This window comes from Brassica napus, chromosome A9 (assembly GCF_020379485.1).
Source record: "Brassica napus cultivar Da-Ae chromosome A9, Da-Ae, whole genome shotgun sequence".
Lineage (NCBI taxonomy): Eukaryota > Viridiplantae > Streptophyta > Magnoliopsida > Brassicales > Brassicaceae > Brassica > Brassica napus.
In genome coordinates, this window is record NC_063442.1 from 28,714,772 (window position 1) to 28,727,271 (window position 12,500).

Here is a 12,500-nt window from a genome sequence, read left to right on the forward strand (position 1 = left end):
GGATAAAAGATGAAAAATCTACAAGGCTGCAACTTTGAAAAAATATAATGATAAATTCGCATGAAATCTTGGAGTCGTCATGATTCATTATAGAAAAGACTGAAAAGAAACTACAAGTAGTTTACGAAGGCAGTTAGTTATTGTGGCTATGGAAAAGTGAAAATTAGGTATTTTGAATTTGATGAAGCTTCATTGCATTTGGTTCTGATTGATGACTATATTGAAAAAAAAAATTACGGTAAATTCTTTGTTTCTTAAAATTTATATCAGTTAAGTTAATTTTTTGGTTAAAATAAATATCATTTCTTTGGAATTTTTTATAGAGGAATGAATTTTTAAAGAAAAATTTTCTCTTACAATTCTGATGAAGAACTAAATGAACGAAATAAAGTATTTTATTTTTTCAGTTTTTTCAAGTAAAATTTTATTTTTATTTTATTTATTTTTTTCTATTCATCTGGAGGAAGCGTTGTCAAAAGAAAATAAACAAGAAAATATGTTACCTTGTGATTTTTTCACGGCTCTTTAGTCTTTGGATACTTTAGTTTATTGGTCCCATTTCATGACTCCTCGACCTTATCTATATCTCCATCATACTCCACTTGCACTTTTATATTTCCACAACCTCCTCACTCATTGTCTTTTGTTCCTAAGATTACTTTTTGAACTTCCTAAAATTACTATTTTTGCACTTCTTACCTTAGTCAAATATTTCTCATGTAATCACGTATATCTTTAATTAAAATCGGACACTGTAAATGTAAAATTAAGCATGAAACGCATAATGAGAGCCCAACGATTAAAGAATTGCTATTTAGGTCAATTTACAGTAAAATTTAATGTACTTTAAATTATGGTCGAGAATTATATAGTCTAGAGGTTTCAAAAATAATAGTATAAATATCTTTTCGCAAATATCATATATCAGAAGAATTTCAATGTAACATATTCTGATTACAATATAAGAAATAAACATATATGTAATTAGATTAATTTAAACAGTTATGTGAGGTAGTTGAAAATTCACTAGTAATAAAATTTGCAATAAGAAACTGAAATCGAATTGTTTTAAATGGCATGGTCAGCAGTGGAAAAACAATTTTAATAGATAAATAATCAAGATATTTTGAGAAGCTGTCTATAAAAGTCATAAACCACTACCAAAAGCTTACTCCACATCTCTCTCTACAAAAAGTACTCAGGAGCAAAAAAAAACGAAATCAAATAAAAATAAGATGGTTCTGCTAGATAAGCTTTGGGATGATGTTGTTGCCGGACCTCAACCTGACCGTGGCCTAGCCCGCCTCCGCAAAATCACCACCCAACCAATTAATATCAGAGGTATCATCATTACTATGTTAAGCACTTTCTAGATTGGTTGTAAACATAACTAGAGATTAATTAGTGTGTATGGAAATATATAGGAGAAGGAAGCAACAAGGTGATGCATAGGTCGTTGACTATGCCGACGGTAGTGAGCCCCGGAACTCCAACTACTCCGACCACTCCGACAACGCCACATAAGGATAACGTGTGGAGGAGCGTCTTTAATCCTGGAAGCAACCTCGCCACAAGAGCCATCGGCTCCAACATCTTTGATAAACCAGCCCACCCAAATTCTCCATCCGTCTACGACTGGTGAGTTCATTATTTATATGTTATTTTCTGTGAAGTCATATGCTTAAGACTTTAAATCTTACATGTCATGATCATAAATCATAATATAGAGGAACAAGTCATGTGATCTGGTCAGCTTTTATGATTCTGACTTTTGAAACTAGTTAAAGTACCGAACCGGATAAATCTAGGAACGGTTTGGTTCGTTTTAATTTACTGATATCTTGGTATGAGTTATTTATGTGTCAGCGATGATAACGAAGCTCAAAGGAAGGAACACGTGGCACTGTGTTTAGTAGGCGCGTGGATTAAATGAAAACCAATAAAACATTATTCTGTTTTACCATATCAACCACCTCCTTTATTGTGCATATGGTATAGTCATGAACTCTCTATAGCATCGAAGTAACCAAAGATGGGAAATACAATCCTTTTTTATTGTATCACAGCCGTTGGTTGTTACGTAGCTTCAGAATCAGAGAGTTTAGATCAGTTGATGGTTTACTTGTTGATTGCACGTGTCGCAGGTTGTACAGCGGCGAGTCAAGGAGTCAGCACCGTTAAAGCGAGTCAATGGGAGTGACACAAGTGGGTGATGTAAATATGGTGTCTAGATCTACCGTCACGTGTCTGTCTAGGTTTTGCTTGTTTATATAACTGTCTCCCACCTATGCAATAAGTTTTCCTTTTTGGGCTTGGTTTGCAAGTTTCTTTTGTGTGTTTTTGTAGTAACTTGCAAGTGGAGAGGTTGAGTCTTCACTATCTCGTTTGGTTTTGATAGTGAACATGCATCTGCTTTTGTGCTTCTACTAATGCTAATAAAATCATGTTTATATATTGTGTTATTTTAGTAAAATGTTGGTGGTTTGATTGGTAGTGAAAGATTGTTGTTTTTTGGTGGAATGCACAATCTTGTCCAAAAATTACTTCAACTTTGAAGCTTGAGGAATGATTTGAGGCTCATAAAGAAGATTAAAAATTTAGAACAATTATCAGATGGAACCCATGAACAAATGGGCAATGTCAAAGGTTACCATACGACAAAATGCAGTTTCAAATTATTTCTAATGAAAACAAAGTATTGCTTGTGTTTATTTTGGATTTGACATACTAGTTTGGGTTACAAATGGTTTCACAGTTCACACAATAGAACCCTAATAGAGTAATGGTGGTCTAGGTATTTTATGGAATGGAGGTCCTTCGTGAAGATAAAAATATGTATGGACACTATCATTTTGGGCAGGGTTTTGTAAGTTTGTTTTGTGTGTATTTTGTAGCTGTAACTTGTAACGTGAAGTACTATAGAATAGCCGTTTGAAAAGAAAAATTGTAACGTGAATTGGAGGTTGAATCTTAACTACATCGTTAGATTTGATAGTGAAAATATATGCTTTAACTTTAATGCTTTCCTAATTAATGCTAATAAAATTTTGTTTATAGATTGTGTTATTGTATTAAAATGTTGGTGGTTTATGGTAGTGAAAGAGTGTTTTTTTTTTTTGTGGAATGTACAATCTTCCCCAAAGATGACTTCAACTTTCAAGCTTGAGGAATGAACTGTGGCTCATAAAGAAGATCGAAAAATTAGCACAATTATGAGATGGGACCATCATGAACATTAAGCAATGCCAAACGTTAACAAACGACAAATGCAGTTTTCCTGGCATTTTATTTCCAATAAAATATTTTGGATTAACATATTAGTTTGGGCTACAAATGGTTTTACACAATAGAACCTAGAAGGAGTAATTAGACGTGGGCGTTCGGTTCTTTGATTCGGTTCGGATCGGTTCTCGGTTCTCTCGGTTTTTTCAGTTTTTGTAGTTTGGTAACCATTAAAGAACCATTAAAATTTCGGGTCAGATCGGGTCGGTTCTTTCTGTTCTCGGTTTTTGAAGTTTGGTAACCATATATGTTAGAACCAGAATAAAATGGTTCCAATTAGGTTCACTTCTTAATGGTTACTTTACCCAAATTAATCTGATGTACTTGCAAATAATTGAATCAAAACCAGTACCAAAATAACAATCAAACGATTTTCTCATTTAGACACCACAATCCAAATTGTGCGATAAAACATCCAAAAAACATAAGTTTACCAAAATAACATTCAAACGATTTTCTCATTCAGAAACCACAATCCAAATTATGTGAATAAAACATAAAAAAAAAACACAAGTTTTTTAAACAAGCAAACGCCAAAGAGTTAAAAATAAAACATTCAAAAGTGGAAAAACACCAATCCAGCAGAGAAAACCATCAAGCATCCAATAAGTACCTGTTACAATATGTAACTAACAAAATTAGAAATGAAAAACTCAAACGATGAAACACAAAACCCATAAATAGAAGAATTGTAGGAACTAAGCTAAAACTAACGTAAAGACAAAAGAGACTATGAGACACAATATTTTACCAGATTCTGATTATATTCTCGTTTTCCAGAACTAATTTGGAAGTTGAAGAAATTTTCTTGGAGAATCTAAACTGTGAATGAAAAAAAATTCAAAAGTTTGAAAGTGTATAAACTGCTGATCAATAAAAAAAAGTAAGAGTATAAAAAAGTAAGAGTATACACTATAAAGATATTAGTGTATAAGGTAACTATATAAGGGTTTTTTATCCGGTTCTATATGGGTATTATTCGGTTTTCGGTTCGGTACGGAGTCAGTTCCGGTTCTTCGGGTATAAAATTTTAGTACCCAATTGAATAATTCATAAATTTGGGTTCAGTTCGGTTCAGATTTTTTTCGGGTTTGTTCGGTTTGGTACTTCGGTTCCCGTTTTTTTGCCCACCCTAGGAGTAATGATGGTTTAGTTGTTTTCTATGAAGGTTTAGTGGTAGAGTCCTTCGTAGTTGAACATCCAGATTACTTATAGACTAGCTATGCCGTGTTTATATTGTGTGGAAGAGGTTAATGAGGATTACAGTTATTAGGAAGAAAGTGTGGAGTATGGTTTTGGATTTTAATGAAAACTTGCAGATAATTTTGGTGGAGCAACATGAGCAGACTTACGTTTATGATCAATAATGTCATGTGCCCCCGGCTAAACTTTTTTCTTTTTTAAGTTAATTAATCCAAATAAAAATGCCTCCCTGTGCTAATTCAATTCCCATGACAATGAACTCTGATTAATCAAACCCCGTGATAATGTTGGTAGCATAGAGAAAACGTTTATACGGAGAGGAGTTAGGAATAAGGAAACAGTAAAATGCAGATTAGACCGGTGATTTGCCAATAATTCTACGTAGTTTTCTATGTTTAGAGTGCTTACTAATAGTTCACATAGAGAATTGGATCAGACCATAGATACCAAACCCATTAAATGGATAAGTCATTTTCAAAATAGATTGTTGATTTTTTTTTTTTTGTCAAAAGTCTAAAGATTGCAATACGAGTAAAACGACATGTTTATCTTTATTTTTTCAACATTTTAGATTTCAGATAGTCTTTTTTTTTGTTGCAAATATGTACTAAATGAAAATATTGCAAATATATTTTTCTGATTAAGAATTTTAATACAGTATTAAATGGTAGCCTATAGGGGTGGGCACTTTACACGATATCCGAAGTGGCATCCGAACCCGATCCGAAAAACCCGAACCGAAATCTGAACCGAAGTCTCAAAATATCCGAACGGATATTAAATAAGAAGAGATAAGATACCCAAACCCGAGCGGATAATATCCGAATCCGAATGGATATCCGAAAATAACCGAATATATGTATAATTAACTTTATATTTCTAATTTATATCTCACATTTTATATAAAATATTTATATTGATACTACACATACTTTAAGTTCATATGATATACATACAATTACGGAAAAAATGATTTGCTACTCACTTAAAATGCATGTCAAATTTTTTATTTCAAAAATTAACAAAAAGTTACATACAAAGTAATAAAAAAAACTAAATTAATGTCTTTTTAGTTTTAAAATATTATGTTCAAATCTATTAACCATTCAATGTATTAAAAATAAAATAAAAATTAGTTAACTGAATATTATATTTTTAAATACAACAAATTTGAGAAATGAAAATTTTAATTTTTTTTTCAAAATCTAAATATCCGAATCTGATCCGAAATAACCGAATCCGAATTTAAAATACCCGAATCCGACCCGAAGTACAAAATTACCGAATGGATTCTAGACCTCTATACCAAAATATCCGAAAATCTGAAATAACCGATCCGAACATGAACGGGTACCCGAAAGTCCACCCCTGGTAGCCTAGCCGCCCTCTCCTCGATGAGATAACCTATCTTCTTGTCGTTTCCTTACCAAATCCAAACCTCAAACCAATTCTGCCTGAGTTCGTTTTTAATTTACTCTGTAATCCAATCTTACCTTCTCTCTCGATCATGGATCCATCCAAAGTTTTCACCTTTTCCCGAAACTTCGCCGTCTTGGTCAAACTCCAAGGCCCTGTAATCTCTCTTCCCCCATCTCACACCAATTCGTATAATCTTATCTTATCGAAACAAAGGGATTGTTGATGATTCTGTGGTTATTTTGAAGGACCCGAAGGGATTGAAGATGAGGAAACATGCTTTTCACCAATACAAGTGAGCATACTCATCTCAGAACTCCTAAAGCTTCAAACTTTTTTGTTTCTATCAATGTGTCTGAAACTTTTATGTGTGTGTTTTTGGGGGAAGTTCTGGGAATACAACACTTTCAGCTTCTGGGATGTTGTTTCCAAGAAGTATCTTGAGTGGTGATGTCTCAGCTAAGCTTTTGTGTGAAGATGGTCAGGACATGGCGCTGGTTTTGACTGTTGCTTCTCTTGTTGAGCCCTTCTTAACGTTGGGACATAGAACTAGCATCTCTCAGGTTAGATATACATGATTAAGTTAGCTTTCAGTGAGCTTGATGTGCTAGTTTAATATTGGTGTCATTTTTTTCTTGTAAAGGAGCCGGTGAAGTTGATTCCTGGTGCAAGGATTGAGATTATGGTGGAGGTATGAGTATAGTTTATGTTAAATGGTTTGAGTGTTTTTTGTAGATTTCAGGGTGTGATACAATACAGATACTTATTCTTGTCAGGGTCAGTTAAACTCGGAGAAGGAAGATCCTTTTTGGGTTCCTGCGCAACTTCTTTCCCTGGTATGTTTGAAATTTATAGTCTTTCTTGCTATTTGAAGCACTCTTGTTACCTCCCTGTGGGTGATGGTTTATGAAGCTACTGAAATTGAGATTTCCTCCAAATATCTAATAGCTCCAACTCCCCGGCAACGGTGCCAAATTTGATATCACTCAAATTATCCTAACGAGTGAATTACTTTCTCAAATAAGAGATTCAATCGTAGTACTTAGGGATCGAATCCACAAGGTGCTAGGGAACCAAATAGACTATAGAAATCAAGGTTAAGCTAGGCAAACAAGTTTAATAGGTAATAAATATGAAAACAGTAAATAAATAAAAGCAAGGTGAACAAAGTATTTGTTCGATTGGTTGATTGAGGTTGTAAAGAGTTAGGAGAAATAGCTAGACCTAGGGATTTATCAATCAAGAGATTCAAAACTACAATTCAAAGATGCTAATGGTTTATAGATTAATTCTAGAACTCGATTTTAATAAGTAAGCAATCCAGTTTTCGCATGCAATTGATAATCAGATGTCTAAGTCCAGTCTCAGTTGTCGCTTGTTGACTTTGAGCGAGTGTCGATCGATGCTATGGCCTGAGCATCGATCGATACTTCGTTAGACAAGCATTAACGACCTAATCGATTTAGTTCAACTAGATTCCTAGATCAACTTTCGTATGCGCCTAGGTATCTAATCCAGCAAAGTTCGGGTTCTGTTAATTGATTGCATTTTCGTGCCTCTCAACTATCCTATGATTCAAGGTTCAAACAATTAGTCACACTGTCGTGCTATTCTAATTTTTTTCTAACGGTATATCCCACTTCTAATTTTTAATTAATATGCTACAAGGTTGATGTCCCTGCATCTTCTGCTGCACTCCAGTCTCTTATTGAGACTTCTGTTGGTTCAAAAGATTCTGGTTGGGATGTTGGTTGGTCTTTGGTCTCTGGTGATACCGTTTCTCAGCCTTCAACCAATGTAAGTCAAGTGACTCTTTGATGGCTAGCTAGTTTTTTTGCAAAGGAAACATTCTGATCAAATAGAATTTCTGCCTGTAATCTCTCGAGTAAATAGAAGATATGAAGCGTTATTTTGTATTTTCTTCTTTGAAATGAAAATATTCTTTCTACTTTACTGAGATTCAGTTCTCGATTCTTCTTCCAGATGAAACATTACAGCAAGCCCTTGATGCAACGTGATGAGCCAAATGATGCTAAGTTTATGGCCAAGTCTGCCACTCGAATGGCTCTTCTAGGAGTCTCTTTAAGCTTATTGGTAATTATTTTCCTCCCCATTGCATTCTTTCTGATTTATAATTCATCTTAGTGATATAGTGCCTTTATAATCTATGTCTAATCATTTTAAATTAATACTTGGTGATGCAATTTCTGTGTGAATCAGGATCAGCCAAGCATAAATCTCGCTTCCCCAAGTAGCAAGGGTGATACACTCTTAACACTTGGCTCTCCTTTTGGGATCCTTTCACCTCTACACTTTTTTAACAGGTAGCGTTGCTACATTTTAGTCAGTTATAGAATCATCAGAATCACCTTTCAACTCTGAGAATCTAAAACTGATTTGTAACAGCGTATCAACTGGTTCCATCTCAAACTGCTACTCTTCTGGATCGCTAAAGAACTCACTGATGATAGCTGATGTTCGATGTCTCCCTGGTGTGTAGTCGTACCCTTTTATATATTCTTTATTTGTCTCTTCTCAAGTAGCTAAAACTTGTTTCGGTTTCTTTCAGGTATGGAAGGAGCTCCGGTGTTTGGTAAGAATGGTCACTTAATTGGCATTCTGATTCGACCGCTAAGACAAAAGAACAGTGGCGTTGAAGTCCAGGTTTGTCAACCCCTACTCCACTTCATTTGTGTTCATTGAAATTTTATTGTAATGTTTCATACAAAACTGTAGCCTTCGGTAGCAGCTGGTGGTTCCATGGGGAGCAATCACAGCTGCTTGCAGCCACTTACTGCTTGAGGAACCATCCGATGAGATATTACGTATCAAACCAGATGCTAGTATTCCTGTACAAGTGGCTGTTGGGAAAGCGATGGAATCGATTTGTCTTATCACGGTCAACGATGGTGTCTGGGCATCCGGTGTTGTTCTCAACGAACAAGGTCTCATACTAACAAACGCTCACCTTCTTGAGCCGTGGAGGTTTGGAAAAGGTGGCGTAGTATATGGTGAAGGAGACGACAATGGTTTAAGACCGCATGTCTTAGGAGCTCAGGAGTTTTCTTCCACGAGAAGTAGATTTTGGGAACAGGAGAGTCAAACACTGCCACGAAAAGCTCCAGCAGATCTTCATGTCAAGAAGTACAAGCACAGTTTCCTTCAGAGTGGGCATAGAGACATACGTGTACGATTGTGTGATCAAGATTCTTGGACTTGGTGTCCTGCTAAAGTGGTCTATATCTGCAAGGAGCAGTTGGATGTTGCCTTACTGCAGCTAGAAGATGTTCCTGGAAAGCTCCAACCTATTGCTGCCAATTTTTCTTCTCCTCCTTTGGGAACACCGGCACATGTTGTTGGACATGGACTCTTCGGACCTAGATGTGGTAAAAGACTTCGTTAATACCAAAGATTATCTTGTTCAATCTGATTTGTTAATCAGTTCTGTTTACTAATATTTCTGATATGTGAATAGGGCTTTCTCCTTCTGTTTGTTCCGGAGTTGTGGCAAAGGTAGTTCACACAAAGAAGAGATTGTATACGCAACCCTGTTTTCAGGATGCTACAGAGTTCCCTGCAATGCTAGAAACAACAGCTGCTGTGCATCCTGGTGGTAGTGGTGGTGCTGTTGTCAATTCAAGTGGCCATATGATTGGACTTGTTACCAGGTAAACAGAAGATCATTCTCAAACACAGTTTGTACACGAGATGAATCATTAGATTAGACAAAGCTAACACAAGATTAAAGTCTTCTTTAATCAGATTGTAGTTGATTTGTTCATTGCTTTGCTTCCAGCAGAATGTTTATGTTTTTGTTTGTATCTGCAGCAACGCAAGACATGGAGCGGGGACAATTATACCGCATCTCAACTTCAGCATCCCATGCGTAGTCTTAGCACCAATCTTCAAGTTTGCACAAGGTTTGTCTAATTTTGTTTGTTCTTTGGCATATGGAAACATAGCGGAGAGTAGTAGTAAGTGTTTGCTTGTCGTCTTGTAAACAGATATGCAAAACATGGAGATCCTACAAACACTAGATCAACCAAACGAAGAACTCTCATCAATATGGGCTTTGATGCCATCACTGTCACCAAAGCCTAAGCCAAACACTGCGCACTATCTACCAAAGTTACTGAAAGATGTTAATAACAAACAAAAGAAAGGATCACAGTTTGCCAAGTTCATTGCAGAGTCCCAAGAGATGTTTGTAAAGCCGACCAAGCTTTCCCGCGATGTGATCCCAAGCAAGTTATGACAAAATGGCATTCTTTGCAGGGTTTGTATCTTCAATTTCTCCTTTAGCTTGTGGATGAAGATTACAATGTGCTGGTACTGTTTCTGGATTCCTCTGCTTGTAACATATTTAAACACTTGTGACACGATTGCAACTGTTTATCAATCCTCATTCTATATTTCTTGCATCAACTTTCCCTAGCGGCTAAATCCGATTTTTGAACAGAAACCACAACTGTTTAAACTATTCATAATTGCTTACTTTTTAGATCGGTTGTTTTTTTTTTTTTTTTTGTCACAGAGATCGGTTGTTATATTACTAAGACTAGACGTTCAGGTCAACATTTAGACTCAATTGGGTATTTGAAATTTTTTGGTTTGTGTCTGGATGGATTAAAATTCAAAAACTTCAAATTCAAAAAATTCAAGTACCTAAAAATATCAAATTATCATCATGAAACTTGAACCGGAATTTTATGTAAAAAATATTTTTGAAAATCTACCTGAAACTGTATCCGAAAATCAACTTGGAACTTTAAAAATATACATAATATTGAAAATATATCCAAAATATTCAAATACATTTAGATACCCAACCATGTTTTTGGTAGGATCTGGACCTGAACCAAAATCCATAAATTCAAAATAAAAAGACCCAGTAAATATTTAAGCATAGATCTTGACCTGAACAAATGCCCATGCCTAACTAAGAAGTAAAAGCTGCGAAACAGTAATCGAGACATGGGTTGAAGTATTGAAAGTTTGAAACACATCGAGCTAAGCATGTTCTCTTGGAATGACTTTCAGAGTGATTGAAGGTCTCATACCACGTGACGTTGTCCGATCGTTTCTAAGTGGGTTGATTTTTTCTATCATAAAACATACTTTATGCAAACATTATTTTATTTTATAGGATAGTAATTTACAGGAAATTCATAGTGAGAAAATATCATATGCGCTGAATACGTTCTAAAAAACCGGGGCCTCTAGCTCTGGTAGTAAAGGACCCTCAGCTGAGGTATCTGCCATCACGAGTTCGAATCCCGGCCACCAGGAAATTAAAATTTGGGCATCGCCGAAGACACAGATTAGTCTCTTGGGCTTAGGAAGCCTTTGGAGAAACTCTATAATTCAAAAAAAAAAAAGAATACGTTCTAAATCATTTATTAGCGTTGCCGGGAGAAAACATCTAGATCATGTGGATCTCAATGTTTATATTAGAGAATTTGTACTTCCTACACACAACATCTACCCTATTTGCACTCTATACCTTATTTCCCTCCAATTTTCTTCCCCCCATTCTATGGTATCCCATTTTTTTTAGTATATTGAGCTAATTTGCTCTATTACATTCTTGATAACCTAAATGAAGAATATATAACTCAAATGTCAACGTAGCAAACGCCAGAGGAACCCCAATATCATTTGTCGAGCTTCATCAGAATCGATTGAGCCCAGATGTTGATCTCTTGCATCTCTAATCTGAATTCCTAAACTGATATTAAAGCCAGGTTGACACGATGGACGGTTTCCCACGTTATAAATGATACTTCCTCCGTTCTTTAATGATAGATTTTTTAGAAAAAAATTTGTTTCAGAAATATGTATTTTTTGTGTTTTCTATGAAAAAATTGTAAATTTCAAGAAAATTAATTGACTTTATTGTATTACTATTGGTTAAAAGTTATTGAAAATTAAAAATTACAGAAAACAATACATTTATTATGATAGTTTAATGTGTTTTCTTAATATATGTAAAAATACTAAAAAGTCTATCTTTGTGAAACGGAGAGAGTATGTTTTTAGCAGTGTTTTGAAATGATGGATCGAGGAACTAATATCTGCAATCAAAATTTTATAGTAAACTCAAAACAGTAAGATTTATCGATACAACATAAAGAAATTGTATGAACAGATCTTTAGTAAGCTAGTTTTTTTTTAGAACTGGATTAGATCGATAATGAATATGATAAATACAGAAGATAAGGTCAAATAGATAATACAATTTCAAAAAGTATATCTAATTTTTTTAGTGAATTCTTAATGTTGTTTCTCAAATGATGTGCTTGTCTTGTCTTTTACATTGTTCAACTCGATCCAGCTACTCTTGCATCTCAAGTTTACGTGTCATGCCTTGTTTCATGGAAATCGAGTTGTTAACTAACCGTTTGATCATAAGGTAACTTGGTCTTACCACTATTGTGATGTAAAGCTCACTATCTCAAACTGCAAAATAATTGTAAGACAAAAATAGCTGAACTTTGCTGATGAGCTATATATTTGTTAAATAAAACCTGTCTCTAATAGAATTTTAAGGTGCCGGCTTTATATGTTAAATCATTCTCCGATTTCTCAGCTTCTAGTTT

General features: G+C 34.9%; 2 protein-coding genes across 3 annotated transcripts; both read left to right on the top strand.

Annotated features, from left to right (window-relative positions):
* Nucleotides 1-1,080: 1,080 nt before the first annotated feature.
* LOC106418557 (dormancy-associated protein 1-like) lies at nucleotides 1,081-2,454 on the top strand. 2 transcript variants are annotated; one of them, XR_001283695.2, is made up of 4 exons: nucleotides 1,081-1,341; nucleotides 1,425-1,638; nucleotides 1,867-1,992; nucleotides 2,145-2,454. XR_001283695.2 is itself a non-coding variant. In XM_013862904.3 (3 exons), exons 1-3 carry the CDS (start codon nucleotides 1,236-1,238, stop codon nucleotides 2,179-2,181), a joined length of 357 nt encoding a protein of 118 aa, XP_013718358.1. In that variant the 5' UTR covers nucleotides 1,081-1,235; the 3' UTR covers nucleotides 2,182-2,454. The 2 variants fall into 2 exon arrangements, 1 of the variants encoding a protein (XP_013718358.1); XM_013862904.3 differs by lacking the exon at nucleotides 1,867-1,992.
* Nucleotides 2,455-5,818: 3,364 nt separating this feature from the next.
* On the top strand, nucleotides 5,819-10,322 carry LOC106422077 (glyoxysomal processing protease, glyoxysomal-like). Its single transcript, XM_013862900.3, has 14 exons — nucleotides 5,819-6,058; nucleotides 6,150-6,196; nucleotides 6,290-6,464; nucleotides 6,545-6,592; nucleotides 6,678-6,737; nucleotides 7,570-7,698; nucleotides 7,885-7,995; nucleotides 8,122-8,225; nucleotides 8,308-8,393; nucleotides 8,471-8,565; nucleotides 8,651-9,287; nucleotides 9,377-9,569; nucleotides 9,730-9,821; nucleotides 9,906-10,322. Exons 1-14 carry the CDS (start codon nucleotides 5,993-5,995, stop codon nucleotides 10,154-10,156), a joined length of 2,094 nt encoding a protein of 697 aa, XP_013718354.1. The 5' UTR covers nucleotides 5,819-5,992; the 3' UTR covers nucleotides 10,157-10,322.
* Nucleotides 10,323-12,500: the final 2,178 nt, after the last annotated feature.